This window comes from Bos mutus, chromosome 6 (genome assembly GCF_027580195.1).
Source record: "Bos mutus isolate GX-2022 chromosome 6, NWIPB_WYAK_1.1, whole genome shotgun sequence".
Lineage (NCBI taxonomy): Eukaryota > Metazoa > Chordata > Mammalia > Artiodactyla > Bovidae > Bos > Bos mutus.
Window position 1 is genome coordinate 61,250,348 of NC_091622.1, and position 21,400 is coordinate 61,271,747.

General features: G+C 41.0%; 1 protein-coding gene across 6 annotated transcripts in view; it reads right to left on the reverse strand.

Moving 5' to 3' along the window:
- The window catches only part of ATP8A1 (ATPase phospholipid transporting 8A1), a 236,490-nt gene that overhangs the window by 18,308 nt on the left and 196,782 nt on the right, over positions 1 to 21,400 (reverse strand). For all 6 annotated transcript variants that reach the window (XM_070372338.1, XM_005908123.3, XM_005908124.3 and 3 more), the window contains 3 exons: positions 20,755 to 20,816; positions 18,456 to 18,512; positions 17,460 to 17,567 (listed from right to left, as the gene is read on the reverse strand). In XM_070372338.1, the coding sequence (XP_070228439.1) occupies positions 17,460 to 17,567; positions 18,456 to 18,512; positions 20,755 to 20,816 (227 nt within the window). The remainder of the gene's footprint in view (positions 1 to 17,459; positions 17,568 to 18,455; positions 18,513 to 20,754; positions 20,817 to 21,400) is intronic.

Below are 21,400 nucleotides of genomic sequence, written 5' to 3' on the forward strand. Positions count from 1 at the left end.
GGATGAAACCCTTTCAGTGGCTTCACACCACCCCCAGGATGGCATACAAAATTCCAGAATATGATTTCATGACCTTTCCTATTTGACTTCTGATTACTTCTCCCATATCATCTCTCAAGACAGCCCTCATCTCTAGCTACACCACGTGTTTCAGATCCTGGAAGCTGCCCAAGCTGATTCTCATCCTGAAGCCCCAGTGTCTATGATTCTTGTTGGCTTTTCAACTTTCACATTGAGTGTCACTTCTATCCTTAGATTTGGGTTAGCTGACTCTACTTTGTGCTTCCAATTTGGGTAATTATTCCAAAATGGGTAACTATTATCCATTTTCTAATTACAGACTATGATCCTTGTAAGAAGAGGGAATGCATCTTGATGAATTCTCACAACTCAAGTGCTTAACCACCAATCAGGTGTTAATAAATAACTGTTGAATAAGTAAGTTCTTACAACTTAGTGTTTAGAATGATTAAAAGCCAAAAACCATCAGAGCTTTGGGACTATATTCCTGAGATGTTCTTGGTTTTCTTGTGTTCTGGCATGGAGCTATTGTGGGAGAAATCATAACTAGATATTTATGTGATCTGGGGAGAGAGGAGTAGGGCTTGACCCAGCTCCCTGCCCATCTTTTGCCAGTGGAAGTCCCCTCCCTTGCTCTGCTTTCACACTCTGGCCTCATCAGTGTTTGCTCCTCCTGTCTGTGACTATCTTCATCCAGGGAGCCATAGGTCCTGCCCACCCTGCTCTGGTCTTTGCTCAGAGGCCATCTTCAGAGCTCTCCCACGGCCACTCCACGTAGAACAGCACCCCACCCCTCTGCAGGGCTTTCCATCCTCTTTCCTGCACTGGGGTTCTCCATAGCACTCACCATCCGTGTGCTGGAGAATATAGAGTAAGTTCACCACAAACAAACGAGTTCCATTCTGAGAGCACATTTGTATGCCCACTTTGTTCATAGGTCCAGTGAAATTAGCCCAGGTACTCAGCTAACACGGTCAGCTATATAGTACTGTACTGGGATAGTTTCACAATACTTTGAAAACTCCCAAAGCTTGTATTATATGCAGCTTATATATCCTATCATGTGCTGCTTAGGATTCGGTCAAGTGTGGCTTCAGATCCAAGAGTTTAAGTGCTTTTTCTGGCTACAGCTTCTCTGAAACAGTTGGGTAGAACCACTATTCAGAGATGGTCTGTACTGTGATATGGTTTTGTGAGCCTCAAAGCCCACAACCTCCACTGTTCTCTTTTCAGAACCATCTACTCAGTTAATAGATAATTAAACTCCTCTTATCTCCCTGGGTTGGGAGGATCTCCTGGAGAAGGAAATGAGAACCCACTCCAGTACTCTTGCCTGAGAATCCCACGGACAGAGGAGCCTGGTAGGCTACAGTCCACAGGGTCGCAGAGTCGGACACGACCGACTGACTTCACTTTCACTTTTCCATCTCCTCTATGTCTCAGTTCACCCTTCTGATCTCCTCTGAAAGCATCTTCTTCATGAAATCATTTTCATTAAAATAAACAAAAATCAGTGCCCAACTTCAAGTTTGCATTTATTGCTTCTTTTCATATAAACTTTCTAGATCTTTCCCACCAAGCTGTGGATCTTCCCTTCCTATTGCTCTTAAGTGTTTTGTCTCTGCTGTATGAGTTGAACGTTTCTTTGGAGGTTTCTGTTGTTGTGTTTCACTTTCAGTCCCATCTCATTTAGCCTACCTGCACGGTTACATTCTCCTTGAGCTCCCTTTCTCAGGGGATGAGAGGAGCTGATTCACTGAACCTGAGATACAGTGATATCCTTTAGAATCTTGAATGCTAAAAACCACACAGAAGAACTATACAAGAAAGATCTTAATGATTCATATAACCACAATGGTGTGATCACTCATCTAGAGCCAGACATCCTGGAATTCGAAGTCAAGTGGACCTTAGAAAGCATCACTACGAACAATGCTAGTGAAGGTGATGGAATTCCAGTTGAGTTATTTCAAGTCCTAAAAGATCATGCTGTGAAAGTGCTACACTCAATATGTCAGCAAATTTGGAAAACTCAGCAGTGGCCACAAGACTGGAAAAGGTCAGTTTCCATTCCAATCCCAAAGAAAGGCAATGCCAAAGAATGTTCAAACTACTGCACAATTGTACTCTTCTCACACACTAGCAAAGTAATGCTCAAAATTCTTCAAGCCAGGCTTCAACAGTATGTGAACCGTGAACTTCCTGGTGTTCCAATTGGATTTAGACAAGGCAGAGGAACCAGAGGTCGAACTGCCAACATCTGTTGGATCATTGACAAAGCAAGAGAGTTCCAGAAAAACATCTACTTCTGCTTTATAGACTACATCAAAGCCTTTGACTGTGTGGATCACAACAAACCATGGAAAATTCTTCAAGAGATGGGAATACCAGACCACCTGACCTCCTTCCTGATAAATCTGTATGCAGGTCAAGAAGCAACAGTTAGAACTGGACATGGAACAACAGACTGGTTCCAAATCAGGAAAGGAGTACGTCAAGGCTTTATATTGTCACCCTGCTTATTTAACATTTATGCAGAGTATATCATGAGAAATGCTGGACTGGAGGAAGCACAAGCTGGAATCAAGATTGTCAAGAGAAATATCAATAACCTCAGATATGCAGATGACACCACCCTCATGACAGAAAGAGAAGAACTAAGGAGCCACTTGATGAAAGTGAAAGAGGAGAGTGAAAAATTCGGCTTAAAACTTAACATTCAGAAAACTAAGATCATGGCATCCGGTCCCATAACTTCATAGTAAATAGATGGGGAAACAATGGAAACAGTGACAGACTCTTTTTGACTCCAAAATCACTGCAGATGGTGACTACAGCCATGAAATTAAAAGTTGCTTGCTCAGCAATAAATGCTGGAGAGGGTGTGGAGAAAAGGGAACCCTCTTACACTGTTGGTGGGAATGCAAACTAGTACAGCCACTGTGGAGAACAGTGTGGAGATTCCTTAAAAAACGGGAAATAGAACTGCCTTATGATCCAGCAATCCCACTGCTGGGCATACACACTGAGGAAACCGGAATTGAAAGAGACACGTGTAACCCAATGTTCATCGCAGCACTGTTTATAATAGCCAGGACATGGAAGCAACCTAGATGCCCATCAGCAGATGAATGGATAAGAAAGCTGTGGTACATATACACAATGGAGTATTACTCAGCCATTAAAAAGAATACATTTGAATCAGTTCTAATGAGGTGGATGAAACTGGAGCCTATTATACAGAGCGAAGTAAGCCAGAAAGAAAACACCAATACAGTATCAGATCAGATCAGTCGCTCAGTCGTGTCCGACTCTTTGCGACCCCATGAATCGCAGCCCACCAGGCCTCCCTGTCCATCACCAACTCCCGGAGTTCACTGAGACTCACGTCCATCAAGTCAGTGATGTCATCCAGCCATCTCATCCTCTGTCGTCCCCTTCTCCTCCTGCCCCCAATCCCTCCCAGCATCAGAGTCTTTTCCAATGAGTCAACTCTTCACATGAGGTGGCCAAAGTACTAGAGTTTCAGCTTTAGCATCATTCCTTCCAAAGAAATCTCAGGGCTGATCTTCAGAATGGACTGGTTGGATCTCCTTGCAGTCCAAGGGACTCTCAAGAGTCTTCTCCAACACCACAGTACAAAAGCATCAATTCTTCGGCGCTCAGCCTTCTTCACAGTCCAACTCTCACATCCATACATGACCACAGGAAAAACCATAGCCTTGACTAGACGAACCTTTGTTGGCAAAGTAATGTCTCTGCTTTTGAATATGCTATCTAGGTTGGTCATAACTTTCCTTCCAAGGAGTAAGCGTCTTTTAGTTTCATGGCTGCAGTCACCATCTGTAGTGATTTTGGAGCCCAGAAAAATAAAGTCTGACACTGTTTCCACTGTTTTCCCATCTATTTCCCATGAAGTGGTGGGACCGGATGCCATGATCTTTGTTTTCTGAATGTTGAGCTTTAAGCCAACTTTTTCACTCTCCACTTTCACCTTCATCAAGAGGCCTTTGAGTTCCTCTTCACTTTCTGCCATAAGGGTGGTGTCATCTGCATATCTGAGGTTATTGATATTTTTCCTGGCAATCTTGATTCCAGTTTGTGTTTCTTCCAGTCCAGCGTTTCTCATGATGTACTCTGCATATAAGTTAAATAAGCAGGGTGACAATATACAGCCTTGACAAACTCCTTTTCCTATCTGGAACCAGTCTGTTGTTCCATGTCCAGTTCTAACTGTTGCTTCCTGACCTGCATACAAATTTCTCAAGAGGCAGATTAGGTGGTCTGGTATTCCCATCTCCTTCAGAATTTTCCACAGTTTACTGTGATCCACACAGTCAAAGGCTTTGGCATAGTGAATAAAGCAGAAGTAGATGTTTTTCTGGAACTCTCTTGCTTTTTCTATGATCCAGTGGATGTTGGCAATTTGATCTCTGGTTCCTCTGCCTTTTCTAAAACCAGCTTGAACATCAGGAAGTTCACGGTTCACATATTGCTGAAGCCTGGCTTGGAGAATTTTGAGCATTACTTTACTAGCGTGTGAGATGAGTGCAATTGTGCGGTAGTTTGAGCATTCTTTGGCACTGCCTTTCTTTGGGATTGGAATGAAAACTGACCTTTTCCAGTCCTGTGGCCACTGCTGAGTTTTCCAAATTTGCTGGCATATTGAGTGCAGCACTTTCACAGTATCATCTTTCAGGATTTGGAATAGCTCAACTGGAATTCCATCACCTCCACTAGCATTGTTCGTAGTGATGCTTTCTAAGGCCCACTTGACTTCACATTCCAGGATGTCTGGCTCTAGGTGAGTGATCACACCATTGTGATTATCTGGGTCGTGAAGATCTTTTCTGTACAGTTCTTCTGTGTATTCTTGCCATCTCTTCTTAATATCTTCTGCTTCTGTTAGGTCCATACCATTTCTGTCCTTTATCGAGCCCGTCTTTGCATGAAATGTTCCTTTGGTATCTCTGATTTTCTTGAAGAGATGCCTAGTCTTTCCCATACAGTATACTAACGCATATATATGGAATTTAGAAAGATGGTAACAATAACTCTGTATACAAGACAGCAAAAGAGACACTGATGTATAGAACAGTATTTTGGACTCTGTGGGAGAGGGAGAGGGTGGGATGATTTGGGAGAATAGCACTGAAATACGTATAATATCATATATTGAATGAGTCGCCAGTCCAGGTTCGATGCACGATACTGGATGCTTGGGGCTGGTGCACTGGGACGACGCAGAAGGATGGTATGGGGAGGGAGGAGGGAGGAGGGTTCAGGATGGGGAACATATGTATACCTGTGGCTGATTCATTTCAATATTTGGCAAAACCAATACAATAGTGTAAATTAAAAAAAAAAAAAGACACCTGCTCCTTGGATGAAAAGCTATGACCAACCTAGGCAGCATGTTAAAAAGCAGAGACATTACTTTGCCAACAAAGGTCCATCTAGTCAAAGCTATGGTTTTTCCAGTAGTCATGTATGGATGTGAGTTGGACTATAAAGAAAGCTGAGCACCAAAGAATTGATGATTTTGAACTGTGGTGTTGGAGAAGACTCTTGAGAGTCCCTTGGACTGCAAGGAGATCTAACCAGTCCACCTAAAGGAAGTAAGTCCGGAATATTCACTGGAAGGACTGATGTTGAAGCTGAAAGTCCAACACTTTGGCCACCTGATGCGAAGAGCTGACTCATTGGAAAAGACCCTGATGCTGGAAAAGATTGAAGGCAGGAGGAGAAGGGGACAACAGAGGATGAGATGGTTGGATGGCATCAATGACTCAATGGACATGAGTTTGAGCAAGCTCTGAGAGTTGGTGATGGACAGGGAAGCCTGGTGTTCTATAGTCCATGGGGTCACGAAGAGTTGGACATGACTGAGCAACTGAACTGAACATCTGTATTTTTATGGCAAAATACCAATGTCTTATAAATAGAATGGTTTTACTGCATCAAAATTGTGCCTTCTCCTGGCAACACTGCCCTTGATGTATGAAAACCTGATATGAGCTCATCAAAATCAAATCTGCTTTCAGGTAATACTGTGTTACTTGAATTTAAACTTGCAAATGTTTAATAAGTGTCTTTGTGTCCAAGGCCTGGGAAACACCATGGTGTGACAGAGGTCTCCAAGTTGTGGGAGCCTGTCTCTGAAACTTAACTCTTTCTGTCTGAATCTGTTATGGTACCTGGGCACGGAGTTGAACTCAGAGGTACATAACAAGCCTCACTGGGTCAACACTAAATGGTGAATTCATCACTCTGCACGTTAATCAGAGACAAATCTCAAGCTCATGTGGACTTTGGCTTGAAGAGATGAACTTCCATGGAAGGTTTTCAGCGTTTGCTCATGTTGGGTAGTGAGGCTTGAAACTTCCCTCTGATAAAACCTGAAGACAGAGGAATGCACATGCCAAGTTCTATGTTCTAGTGGTTATCACTGAGATAGGTCTTTGATGTCTTATTTTAGTACAATAGCATTCTTACAAAATTTCAATTATGTGATAGATATTCATGCCAAAATACAAAATTTTTTAATCACTCACTGGCTTATTACTAGCATTTATATGACACAATTTGTACTCTATGGCCTCGGTACTTTCTGGAATACTATGTATTTCATAAAGAAAAGCAATCTGCCATGGTTCAAAGAAATGATGTAAATGATAACTGGGTAATTTTCTGTGACCTAGTCCTTGCTAAACTTTTCAGTTCTAGCTCCAACCATCCCCTCCCTCAGCAACTCCAACCTCCCTCTTTGCTTGGGCTGCTCTCTACTTCGAAGGGTTTCCTTGTTTGCTCAGGTGCTAAAGAATCTGCTTGCAATGCAGGAGACCCGGGTTTGATTCCAGGGTTGGGAAGATCCCCTGGAGAAGGGAATGGCTACCCACTCTGGTATTCTTGCCTGGAGAATCCCATAGACAGAGGCGCTTGGTGGGCTATAGTCCATGGGGTCACAGAGTTGGACATGACTAACACACACTGCTTTGAAAGTCCTTCTTTCTCTTGCCTTCCTGAACAGTGTGGGGAACAGTAGTTCCAAGAAACTGTTCTAAAGTCTCCAAGCTATAGTGTGCAGAGTGGCCTCTCCTGGGCCAGCCCTTGTGCATCCTCATCGTAATAACTAGTGTCTTACATTCTAATGTTCTGTTGATCTGTTGGTTTACTCACAACTCAGGCTCCAAAGAGGGACTCTATTTTGTCAACTTTTGATCCACTGACACCCAGTATAGGTCCTGATGCAGAGGCGCTCCATAAATCTCAGTTGCACTGAGCTGAATTGGGCTCTTATACAGGATGAATTACTTTCTCCATAAAAATAGACAGGGCAGAACACCCAGAAAATAACTAAGGAGAAGGGTGTTTTGGATAAACTTCAATATGTTTGCAATTATTACCAGAAGCTCTTGATTACTCTGAGACAAAGAAAGCCCTTCGCTTGGATTATCCCAAACAAACAAAAATTTTAGAAAATATGCAAATTGTTCCAAGCAAAGAAAATCTGAGAAAACATGCAAATGAGATGCCAGTTCACAGCGTTTCTGTGCTCTTTCCCCCTTGGACATTCCTGGGTGGTGGTGAAGAACTGAAGAAGGCATGATCACCCTGTGGGACTCAATCAATATTCAATCCAGCTGAATAGTGCGAGAAACAACCTTTGTATCTCCACTCTCTGCAAACAAATGATTAAAAAAGATTATCAGAGGAAAAGGAGGAAGAGCTACTTGGGACCTAGATCAATCAGAAGCTAACTTTGTTTTAAAGTAAAAGTTGACTGTGTATCAACTGTGGTTGATACAATCCTGTGTATCAACACAACAGGACTGTGCTTAGTCGCTCAGTCCTGTCTGACTCTGCTACCCATGGACTGCCTGCTAGCCTCCTCTGTCTATGGGGATTCTCTAGGCAAGAATAACAGAGTGGGTAGCCATTTCCTTCTCCAGGGGATCTTCCCAACCCAGAGATTAAACCCAGGTCTCCTGCATTGCAGGGAGATTCTTTACCATCTGAGCCACCAGGATCAATCAGATCAATCAGAAGCCAATTTTATTTTTTTAAAGTAAAATTTGACTATGTATCAATAAATACTGAGAAATGAACATGCAAAATAGTCTTTTTAAAAAGCAATCAAGAGCATTAGAAACTGCACAGCTCTGAAACTTTTCTAGGGGTGTAGTTTCCGGAACAGTAAAAGTAATTAAGAACAGAATTTGTTTTGCTTTGTTTTATTTTAATCTTCTTCACTGTGCTATTTAAAAAACTTAAAAGTACCAGAAAAATGAGGACAAAATTAGTAACAAAATATTCTTTTGGCTATGAGAAATACAATTTTAAAATATTCTGATGCTACTGGAGAAGTTATATTAAGATAAAGTACGGTATCTCAGTGGTCAATTTGTTTACTTGTTATATCATTCTTACAAGTTTTTATAATTCTGTGACAGCTCTATATTTTATCTGCTTAAAAGCCATCTCAAAAAAAAAGGTAAAAAAATCAATACCATGAGATAGATACTATTTTATTCTCATTTTAAAGATGAAAATATAAAGGAAAGTTCAAACAAGCAAAAATAAAAAAACAAAAAACCATCTCATAAAGCATCAATTCTTTGATTACTAGTAACTCAATCTGTGAAACATATATGGCCTATATTGCAGATGGCAGGAAATGTTTTTCTTTAAAAAATTTATTTTCCTAATTTAGTGAGATATAATTGACATATAACCTTATATAAGTTTAAGGAGTGCAATGTGTTGATTTGATACATTTATATATTGCAAAATCACCACCATCTAACTAACATCTCCATTCATCTTCTAATTACCATCTGTTTTAGGAAATTATATTTTAAAAATTCAAAACTTCAAAAAAGATTTACCTATGGCAAGACATAAACTGACATATGGCTTATGTAGAAACATTGTTGACTATCACGGCAGAGACTTCTAGTTGCCTCCTAGTATGTCTCTGCTCACTTTCTTAGGTGCAACCACTTGAATCGTGAATCATCTTTTCCTCCAGCTCAGACTATATTCCTCTGGCTGTCTTATTGTAGCTAAGTATGACCATGTGACTAGCTTTGGTTAATGAGAGCTAAGTAGAAATATGGTGGGCAATGTCTAGGAAAGAACTTCAAAGAGAAAGGGTTAATTTTTTCATGTTGGCTGGAATGTTGATAAAATGGCTAGAGCTTAAGCAGCCATTATGGACTATGAGGAAGTACACTAAGGTTCACTATGCAGCAAGATAGAAGAAATCTGGTCTTTGATGACTGTGCAGCTGCCACACCAGTCCTGAACTATCTGGCTCCATTGGACCTTTTTTTTTCATATGAGAGAGAAATGTTTCTATCTTGTTTAATCCAGTTACTTTTTTTAACATCAAAAGTATGCCATAAAATAACTTGCTTTGCATGATACACACTAGGGGGGCTAAGTGAGAATTTGGAGCCAACTAGCTTTTGAACTCATTGACAATGTTTCTTACCATATCACAGAAGGCAAGAGTTGTGTCCAATTATGAGCTTTATTGAAGCAGATGGCACATGACATTCATGGTTTCTTTTATGAGCATTTCTGATTGTTCCCTGGCATGCAACTCAAAAAACAAGCTGTACTTGACTTACGAGCTAGAGGCTAAGCCAGGGGTGGTGATCTACTTTCTGCCCATCTCACTGGCTCCATTTCATAGTGCTCTTTCCTACTTTTTCAACTCCAGTGACATGGACTTTTCAGTCTTTGAACACATTAGCCTCAGTCCTGCCTCAGAGTCTGGGCATGAGTTGCTCTGTCAGCCCTGGAATGCTCTTCTTCACTTGAAGCTATCTCTGGATCATTTAATTGTCCCTTCTTCCAAAAGACCTTCTTGGAGCAGCCATTACAATCCTGTCCCTTATCATATCACCCTGTTTTCTTCCTATCACCTTGTGAAATCATCTTTAATCATTCAACATTTAGCCATTTGTTAACTGATTTAGTGACTTTTCCCCTCTTACTCCCAGGTCCCCTCAACCTGAACACTCATGGGGATCTTGCCTAATTAATCCATTATGCAGACACCATGCCTAGAACCAACTACATACTTGATGCATAATTATGGAATGAACGCAAGAATGTACTGACTCTAGAAAACAAACAGCCAAAGTTCTGTCATACTAAGAGCAGCTTTGTTCAGCTTTTCATGCCTTGCTCCCTATCATGGCACTTGGGGTGCACTGCATCATCCCTCATATTTATGACATCCATATCCCATTATTAAAAACAAAATCCTTAAGGACCTTGACCAATTCTGTTCACCTGTGCATCCTCCACTGCTTAACACAGAGCAACACATGTACCCTAGATGCTCAATACACGTGTGCTCCGTATTGTAGGAAAAGGTGCTGTGCTTACAAAAAGCAATGCCAGCTCTCACAGCGACTCAAAAGAGCACTCTATGCCCATGTGTGTGCCCGTGTCCTGATTTGCCGTTAGTCACATTGATGTCTCTGCTTCCCAGCATTTCTTTAAGACTTCTCTTTACAAAATGGGCTTGGAAGTGGCCATGTGGCCAGCTTCTTTAAGATCTGTGATAGTCTGCCTGTCTCATTCACTGTCAGGGCTCTGAGGACTGCGACCAACGGCACGTTTTATTGGATGGGATCCCAACTGTTGGTTGACTAAAGAACATCTGATAGAGTTTGGAGCAGTTGTTCTCCCCAGGCTACTTGGCTAAACCCAGTAATCTTGGATGAAATTCCTTCATATCAAAACACTGCCCCACCCTATCTACCAGGGCAGGTCTTAGGACCTATAAATTATTACATGCTATCTAGGTAATTAAAAGCTGAGAGATGAATAAGTACTATTTGAAACCAGGAAATTCCTCATATGTAAAGTAACTCACTGTGTTGGTAAAATGGGCAACAGCACAATTTAGGAAAATCATATCACTAATGTGGTTTATTAATACCTTTCCTACAGGGGTGACAGTAAAGGGTTCAACAAAGACTTTTATTGTTTTTTAGAGAGACTTTACAAACCTCAATCAAGAGATCTGAAATTCTGTAAAACACATGCTCGTTCCTTAACTTCAATTTCCTTCAGTAGTTTTATAGATCCCTCAGGCCAGGGAGAGCAGGACCAGATGGCGCTCGGGAAGACTGTACAGTGTGTCTGTGCGGCCGTGATGCCCTGGAAAGTTCTGCCACTGCTAACCTCCTGGTATTCATCGTGATATGAAATGATCCTTGATGGAACTTGCTTTTTATTTTGTAATCTGGTGTACTAATCAGAGTGCCTAAAACATTTCCTTCTGAAACTTCAAGAAATACTCAGTAACATCACTGAGACAAGTCAGAAAAAGCAGGCCAGCATGTGTTTATATAACATAGCACTTCTCCCCAGAGTCTACCTTGCCCCATAAATTGTTGTACTGGTGTGAAAAAATACAAGTCAGGTCTGGAAAAAAAAAAAAAAAAAAAAGTCTTCCCCTTAAATCACAACCATATTTGTGAGAGGAGGGGAAGACAGTGACATATTTAAAGTCGCAGTCAAGCTTGTCATGCTATTTTCTCTTTCTTTTCCTTTTCTAAATAATTTCTTATTGTCTCATTCTCCACCTTTGCGGAATCTACTCTCCCCCTGCTGTGATGTCGTAATTCCTTCTTAATAGCTAAATATTTCAATATTTGTGGTACTGGAATGCTTGTTAATCATTATCATTTGAATCTTATTATGGGCAGAGATGTAGAATTCCTATAGTGGAAACAAAACTATAGGAAGGAATGTTTCCCAAATGGCAACACCCTGCCCACCAACTGAGAAGAGTCCTCTCTGGCCCTGGCTGGAGTGGCTCATGTCTGGCCTAAAAGCTCAGATATCTAGGGGATGGATTTCTGGTAATTTCAGGCATGTAGAATGTGTTGAAGGAAGGAGGAAGGTAACGATGCCTGATTAGTGATACAGGCAGCTGAGCACAGCTGAAGATGGAAATATTATATGCAGATAATGCATGGCTTAGTTGACCAACCAGATGGAAGTAAGTACTTTGGGGAACTGACATTAAAAGGCATTTATACAAACGGCTGGGAGAAAAACGCAGAGAAGTGAAAAGGCGAGAGGAAAAATGTAAAAGGGACAGAGAACAGTGTGTATAATGGTAAAGGGGAAAGACTGGCTGCTTTCCAAAGGCAGCTCAGAGATGATTTACAGGCTGTGTGACCTTGAGAAAATTATTTAACCACTCTGTGTCGGTGAAATGTGTGACAGAAACTGCCTTACAGTGTTGCGTTAAATGTTCTCAGGGTTAAGCGAGTGAAGATATGAGAAGTACTTGTGACAGTGACTGACCCTCAGTAAGTGAGGTCCTACTCTCATCTGAGTGGCAACTGTACATTCTCTGATGATGTGGGTTGATTAGGTTTTCAATTTTATATATATATTATACATATATGTATTTAACGAGTGGGTATTAGACACGCTGATATTGCTAAGAGGACATGAGAAGTTGGGATACAAAGTGAGACACAGTCTCTAGAAGTGTGTTGAGGGAGTTAGGTGGTGTTGAGGGGGGAGAATTAAAAATCTAGGCACTTTTAGAGAGAGATGGGAATGCTTTTGTATCTGACAAACTGGGGGAAATTGATCAGGGCTCTGGGTATCCTGGGAAATAGCAGATATATCAGGGAAATCAACAGAATGCAAGGAAAACGGTTGCAAGGAGAAAAGAAAGAGTCCCCATCTGAGAGTAAGGAACAGGAATGGGTGTTAAAGAGAAGGTATTTAGTTCCTCAGGATGTTAGAGCAACCGAAGGGATTTGAGAGGAAAACCTGGGATGAATTCTCTGGGTGACTTGCTATTGCTCTACTTACTCCATAGCTTTGTGATATGGATTTAAATGAAACAATGAACGCCTGGGATCAAAACCAGTGCCTGGAGAATAAAAGGGTGCACCATAAATGCTAGTTCTCTTCCCTTCCCTTCTTCGTGAACAAGGGTTTTCTTTCAACACAGTGAGAGAAATGGCTCTGTCTCCAGATGGCTGAAAGGACGTGTCAAGAACACAGATTGGAAACAACTATAAAACCCTGATCAGTGTATGGTATGTGTCCAGGCTGAATGTAGAAGCCTGAGACCCATACTTGTAAGTGGTCTAAAATTTGCACCCTGTGCTCCAGTTAGCACTAATTAGAGCAGAATAATCTGTGCCCTTCAACATGTACGATGTCTGTCTGAAGACAAAACACTGGAGAGAGGTCCACAGAGCACCTGAACCCCAGGAGCGGGAAGGAGCTGCACAGCGCAGATGAGCATGGCTCTGCTGAGCAGCGCGAGTGGCAGGGACTGCGGTTGGGGTAAGAGAGGCCAGCATCCTGTTCTGCTGCCGGAAAACCTCTGGATGTCAGCACCAGGGTCTTATCTGAGCCGAACTCTGTCTCTCTGTCACCTCCACGCCACTGTTTCTCGTGTGTTTGTTCAAAACAAACAAGCATGGAAAAAAAGCAGTTTCACCTCGCAATCATTTACTGAATACTAATGGGGCACTCGACATCTTTATGTCAGAGCAGATCAGTGAAGACTCGAAGGGGCAGTAGACACGTGAGGAGGAGGTGGAGCTCAGCGGCTGGGATGCCGAGGGTGGACGGAGGAAGGCCAGGACACTGCCATGCCCACAGGGAGAGAAGCACGGAGGAGCCATTGCTGTCAGGAACCAGAAAATAGAGATCTCATCCACACAGATCCTTGAAATAGCTGCAACGAGGGAGAGTCCCCTCAGATTTCCTCTGAATAAACAGGATCAGAGGAGCAGCACGGGGCAGCTGACCGTGGACCACACGGCTAAGTCTGTCCTCTGTCACTTCAGATTGGGTTATCAGATGAGGCACTTACTTACCTTCTCTAGGCCTCTGTGTTCTCATCTGTAAAACGAGCACGGTAATAAGTTTGCTGGGAGGATTTGGTGAGTTGAGGACAAGCATGATCTAATGGTCACAACCAACACCATGGCGTCCCCCTCGGCTTCATTTCCTCTCACTCCTCACATCCAATCTGTCAGCAAATCCTACGGGCTCTACCTTCAGATTAGCTTCAGACTCTGACCCCTTTCACCATGACCGCTCTCCTGGCCCAAACCACCGTTACTTTCGGCCTAGGTTCTTGCAACAATCTCCTAGGTGGTTCATAACACCGTGGTCACAGTCCTGGTGCTAAAGCACAAGTCAGATCAGGACACCCTCTCTCAAGCCCCTCCAGAGCCTGTGACTGGACCAGGAGTGAAAGCCACAGGGTGTGGGTAACAATGGGAGTCACGGTTCTCAGTTTCTCCTGCCTGCTCTGTTCTCTCTATAGCATTTATATCCCTCTATATTTCACTTATTTTGTCTCCTTCCAGCAGAAACATTGAGAAGGGCGTGGATTTTTATTTATTTTATTCACTAATGAATCCACAGTGCTTGACCCACAGTAGAATCTCAACAAACAGCTGCTGAATCGATAGAATAAATGCATATAAAACACTCAAAGCATTCAATAGACCTTATGCATTTTTAGCATTGTTTTTCCCAGATCTTAGCTGTCTTTTTATTTTTTATTTATTTATTTTTTTAACTAGCCCTGGGTCACACAGCTCATGAGTGGCCGAGTTGGAGACTCCACAGCCAGGCTCTCCAGTCCAACTTAGCTGTCTTTTTAAAGGACTTCTCTATTGTGTCAATTCCTTTTAAACCTCTAGTACCTCATCCTCCAAAATACCACCTGATCCAGGATGGGGGGGACTGGGGTTGCTGTTTTTAGTCTGCTTAACCATCTCTGTTAATGCTTTACTATGCCGGATGGCCTTGTTATGCCTTTTAGACAACCCAAACATACACATGTATTTAATTATTTACTTTAGGGAGGAGCTGCCACCAAATCAAAACAGGAGAGATGTGGAATTCTAGGGGTAGGGTCCTTGGATTAGACACTCACAACCCTGTTGCTGGTGGGGACAGAAAGTTACCTTCATAGCACACCAGGAACCTTTGGAACAGCGTTATTATTTTCTGGAAAATGCCTGGGGTTGTGTTTCATTATATGGATTACGTAAAACATGTCAAGTCAGGGAACGCTAATATTTGTACTTATCCCTGTGTTATTTAGAACACTATATTGCTACTTGCAATATACAATAAAATATATGTAATATACACTGTAATAGTATATTGCTGTGAAAGTTAGAAGGATGAACAAGTAAGTTTTACTCAAGATAGTTGGCCAATGATATATGTGTGTGTGTGTATATATGTGTGTGTATATATATATACATACACACAAGTATAACTCCTGGCACATAAATGAATTTTTCACATATATGCATTTGGCTACATTCTTGGTTGAAATGTAGAATTTTACGATGAAAAATGCAAATCTAAGGGTAGTTATTACTTTCTGAAATTAACTGGATTGTAATAGAATTAGTGACTGTGCACAATAAAAAGATTCAAAAGTAGAGTATTGCTATAATATTTTGGGTTATAAAACCCTGGTGCCCAGGAAACCGTGAACGTAGACTCTCTCTCCCAGAGAATGTGAGTGGTGCTCTTGTCATCTTCCTTTTCTGGAGTGGCCGTGAAGCTCATTTACACATATATGCACACCAAGACACTCTGCAAGCACCAAGTACTACATAATTTTAAAGTATTACTCTTTCCTTTAAATACATTAAACAAATTTACATCTTGGACAAGTTAGCCAAGCCAACAGCTGAATTAATCCATTCTTTCTATTTTCCATGGGGCATTAGCTATTTAAACATTATATTCAAAGTATTAGTAGCAATAAAACAAGAAAAAGAAGCCCTGTTAGCACTTCCCACTGTATATGAAGTGAACAGAAATGTGATGGGGTACTGACATTCATTTCACTTTGAATTAAACACAGCATCACCGCAAATGTCAAGAGACATTATTAAGTCTTGTGTTTGGGTAATACCAGGAATTCTATAGGCAAGGGTAGAATTATATTTGGTTGGCTAAAAGCCAGTCAAACTTCACACTTGTCCTAGAAGTAGGTGGTCAAAAACTCTGTTCTTGTCTTCAAAGTGATTGGCTACAGCTGCTCAAACTATCTCGATTTCAAAATCTTTTGTGTCATTCATTTTGAAAATAAAACATTCAGACATGAGGCAAAATGAGGTCTAATGAAAAAGGTATTAAGTTAGAATCGACCTTGGGGAAAAGCAGGTCCAATCAGACAGTGCACATCAAATAAAAACAGTAGGATTGGAATTTCCAGGTGGCGTAAGTGGACATATACAATCTTTGATTTTATTCCTTCAAGAAAAAAGGACGCAAATCAAGGCAAGGAGACGGATTCACAGCTTTCTTTCTGTTGTCCTTAAAATACATGCTGTAAATTTTCTTGAGTTCACAGTCCATGTTTCAGAAGGAGCCTTCCCTTTGGTGGAAGGAAGTACATACTCCTCGATACGTCTGGTTTTGCTGTAATAGTATATAATGCCTCTCTCTAATAAATTTAGCCACAAATTTTTTTAATGTGTCTGCATTCTGCTAATTTATAAAAAGCAGGATGCTGTCAGATAAAATTTCATGAAAATGATCTATAAACCAGACTGTCAAAAGTGAAAGGTACTCAGGCAGTACTTAGGGAAACAAATAATAGAAACCCCTGGAAAGGTTTCCTGTGACTGCGGGAAAACAATGTGCTGTAACGGAGCTCACGTTACCTCGATTTGCAAGTTACTGTGAGGTCACAGGAAATCCTGAAATGTTTTCCACATTTTCTTTTATACATTTTATGTCAAATTTCCTGCAATTGAAATAATACACTCTCCTACTGCTGGAATCCCTTCTGTACGAAAGGAGATCTTATGACACTCCCCCACGAACACCTAATAACTCAATTCCTACCAGTATAACGAGAAAGTGACAGATGGAATTGAAAGTGGACCATGATAAGGCTAAAATGTCAGATAGCCTAACTCTTTCAAAATGAAAACCAAACTGATGTCATTAAGACAACTCTAAAAGTGCATTTAATACAGGACAGTAGCCTTTTTCTTTAGAATGAAAGATAACAGAAGAAAAGACAGACTGTCCCAAGACATAAACTCACCATTTCCCTAAATCTCTTATTCAAAAAGTATGTGTGGATTGATGGTCTAATTTTAAAATGGCATCTTCTGTATAGATAGTCTTAACAGGATTCAAGCTCCTGACAACCATATTTTATTATCCCAGCAATACTTATGAAAGGGTAAGTCAGATTTAAGTAAAATGCCCAAGTTTAAAATATTCTCTCAATTTTTATCACTCACAACTGTGGAGTTTAAAAATAGCTTTTTAAATTGGTGAATACTGTTTTAATATAAACCCAAGCCAAGCAATTAAGGCTCATTAATGAATGCCAATTCTTATGGTTTGCCAGATTATCTGTTATTAGGATACATTACCTCTCCTGACATATCAGGGGCCATCGGAACAGCAGGCCACAGAGATGAGTAGATTCCAAAAAACACCACCCAGAGTGCGATGCTGCCCCAGATGGCTATGTGGCTGAACTGTGGAGGGAGGGAATCTGTGTCAGAGACTTGCAGGTGGACAGAGGACTCACACACTGGTGAAGCTTTCACAAATTTCCTTATTATTATTATTTTACTGTATCCATAAATGTTACCTATGGCACTTATTAACTAAATATTTGTGTGTTTTAACTGGATCTTGCATGAAATACATCTCCTCTATGATGATATAATACCTGCGGTATGTTCCTTTCCCACCTCCTTTGGTGGGTCTCACCTTTCACTCTTATCAGTTTTATCTGCTACCATCTTTAAGCCTCCCTAGTTTTTGTCTGTATGCTCTGACTGAAAGATGCTAAGACACTTGTGCGAATACTAATCTCTGTGCTAAGGACTGTCAAATCCAAATTTCTTGCGCCCACCTTTCCCTTGAACATCTAACTTTCTTTTTGTTTACTGTGTCTCTTTACCTGGATGTGAATGTACTTCAACACTAATGTATCTAAAATGGAACTTCTTTTATTCAGGCTGGAGATCTGCAAGTGTCTGAGGACAAATCTTTCACTAATATTAATGGTCTTCAGAATCGTTTTCCAATGGGTTTTCCAATGAGCATGTCTTGTGACATACTCTACCGTGAAAAGATTCCTATCAATAGGTTTGAAGGCCTCCCACTTTCAGGCGTATTTACAATGTACAACCATATATTAAGGGCTCTGAGAAGTCTTGTGATACATACACTTATTTTTTACTCAATGTTTTCAAACTAGAGTCCCCTGTTTTCCTCCCTCCAGTCCCGAACCCCCATAGAACCACTTGTGGAACTGGAGTAAAGAGACACATCAAGTTATAACGAAAAACAATGAATATTAATGATAATGCATGAATAAATGTGATATCCTTGGTTGTGACTAAAGATCCTCTTACCCAGGTCCAATATGATGTCTCCAATCCAGCTTTCAAGCACACAGTTATCACCACAAACTAGAACAGAAGGGAGACGTTATTTTACTTCACAAATATGATAGTTCATAAGATGGGCTGGTAGACTATTCACAGCTGGACTTGTACGTCGAACCAGCAAAGAAATGAGTGAGTTAGCTGAGGGCTGAACATTACGACTGTGGCCAGCTGGAACTGCCACGCGCAGCCTTACACTCCTGCCTCTCTTCCTTGCCCTCTCCTCATCGTCGTCGTCCGACAGTCCAGCCACAAGCCTTCTGAGCATGGGCCTGCCTACTTCTCGTAAAATTCATGAGTAGTGATCGACAATTGTCTAAGGTCCACAGTAATCTTGGGTTCCTGAGATTGCTTTAAGTTTATTTTACATCATCTGTAGTACAAGACTTCATTTTCTAAATTTTAAAGATGAATTGTAAGTCATATAACTGGATATTTAGAAATCTGAACACTTATGCTATAACTTGATTTATTAGAAACTCTGCGGAGTGGCATGTAGGAGCGTGTTACATCTCCACGCGGTATATATCCACTGTCATTGGTGGCCATGCTATTAACCCTACAGCAGGGGACCCAGACTTAATGAACTGCCCTGTGTTCTCCATAGGATAGCGCAACGTTTAAATGGAGTCAGACTACATTGCCCTGGAGTCAGACTATGCGTGCTCAAGACTCCATCACTTATTGGCTGTTCTGTTAAGGAACAAGACAGGTTACTTGAGCTCTCTGGGTCTCATCTCCTTCATCTATAAACTGGGATCTGATAAAACTTATCCCTTTATAGGCAAAATACCAAGAATGGCGCTTAGCACTGCAGCATTATCTATGATTATCTATTTGTGATAAAAATAACATACTGAATACTGCTAGTAGTCAAAGGGAATCGGGGCACTTCCAACAGTTTGCCAGGATGGAAGTGTGTGCTTGCCTAGCGCTGGTGATTAGTGAGTGCTTAAGTGCACAGTCTTACTTTTGCTTACTGTAGGGTTTATACATAGTATTAGACGCTGCCCACTGGGTCATAAAGTCAGGATAAAGTGAAGCACTTGGGCTTTCTCAGCAGGATATCTAATAGCAATTCAGGATAAAGAGCTGTAGAAATAAAACATTTACTAAAATTTAAATATTTAATTTAGACTATATAAAAAATTCCAAAATGAGAGAGATTTTGACACAAAATGAAGGAAATACTCTCTATTAAAACTTGGATACTTTAAAATGTCTCTGAGACATCCAATGACATCTACTGATTTATATCTAAACTTAGTCCACCAAGTATTATTTGTTTTGCACTCATGTCGTACGAGAACAAACCACTAGGCTCCCAAATGTATTTTTCCTTTTTTTTTTCTTTTACTACTTGAGTGGGTTGATGTCAATGGAAAGGAGAGCCTGGATTTGCCAAAAACTTTCTCTCTCTGTTACTCAGTAGTCTTAACTACCTATTAATCAGTTATTTAAACATCACATTATAGTTTTTCCACCAACGGAATCAGCCGTATCAGTGCCCGCTTAACATTTAGGACAGCACATGGTCCCCACTTGTGGAGCCATGGAGGGGTCACAGGAGAGGAAAGGACACTGGCCTGAGAATTCAGAGTTGAAGGCTGGAGGGCACATCTTTTGGAGACTAACTATATGACCTTTGGCACTAGTATCCCAGTGGAGCTTTTGACTTTAGATGAAAAAATGGTTTTAGAACATTTTTTGGCTCTTGAGTGGCAGGGTGGGGCTCACACTCATCTGTGCATCCCTCATAAGCGTTTATACAGTGATTTCCTACAGTGGAGTCCATGTCTTGCGTGGCTTAAATATCTCAAAAAAATGGAGATTTTTTATTTTTAATTTTTTTGGCATTTTATTTTTAATGCGACTCTAGAATAATTAGCTGTTAAACACCCAAGTCTAGTACGGTAGTATTTGCCATGAATTTAGGAAAGCAAGGCAATACGAACAAGGGCAATAAAACAATCCTGAGGAAAAAGGGACAAGGGAGACAAAAAGGGAAAGTGAGGCAATAAGAATGAAGAAGGAATACTGAAAATAAGAACAACCAAAGGCCTATACAGTCAGTGAACCTAAATGACATTTTTATAACCTAATATAAGATAATCTCTCAACAGTCAAAACATCTCATCTCATTTTTAAAAGGATGTGCGAACAACCCTTAAATACAGAAATGCACACATTTAAATTTGAAAATAAAATGAGCTTGGTTGAAGTAATTCAATTTCATATGCAAACGAGGCAAATGTCCCACACTCACTGTGTAAACAAAGTTTCCCAACAGCAGGTAATCAGAAGTCTTCCCATTTTCAAATACAGTGCCTACATGAAAAGAAGAGAGGTTTGTTGGGAAAGGAAATAAATTCAGAATCCATTCAAAGAATAATCAATTTAGGAGTGTTGAACAAAAGGAGGGGAAGCGGGGTCACACAATGGAGCCATTGGAGTGGGTTGCCATTTCCTTCTCCAGGGGATCTTCCCAACCCAGGGACTGAACCCAGGTCTCCTGCATTGTAGGCAGATGCTTTACCGTCTGAGCCACCAGGGAAGTCCTCACATATGAGGGAAATCCAATTTCACAGAGAGATGGAGTTAGAAAGGAGAGAAGTGTTTGATAACCTTTTCTAGTAACTGTTACTATTCCCTGATACTACTTAAAAACTCAAGTCATTTCTTAAAGATGTGGAGGTAGTTTCCTAAAGGTTAGCTGCAGTGGAATCTGAAACTGTTTTTCTGGTGAACACGCTGCAGCATATGCAGAACTAGTAGAGATATACTGCTGTACACACGAAACTTGCATAGTGCTCTAAACCCATGTTACAAGAAAAAATACTCCTAACATCCCCTGGAGGAGGGCACGGCAACCCACTCCCATACTCTTGCCTGAAGAATCCCGTGGACAGAGA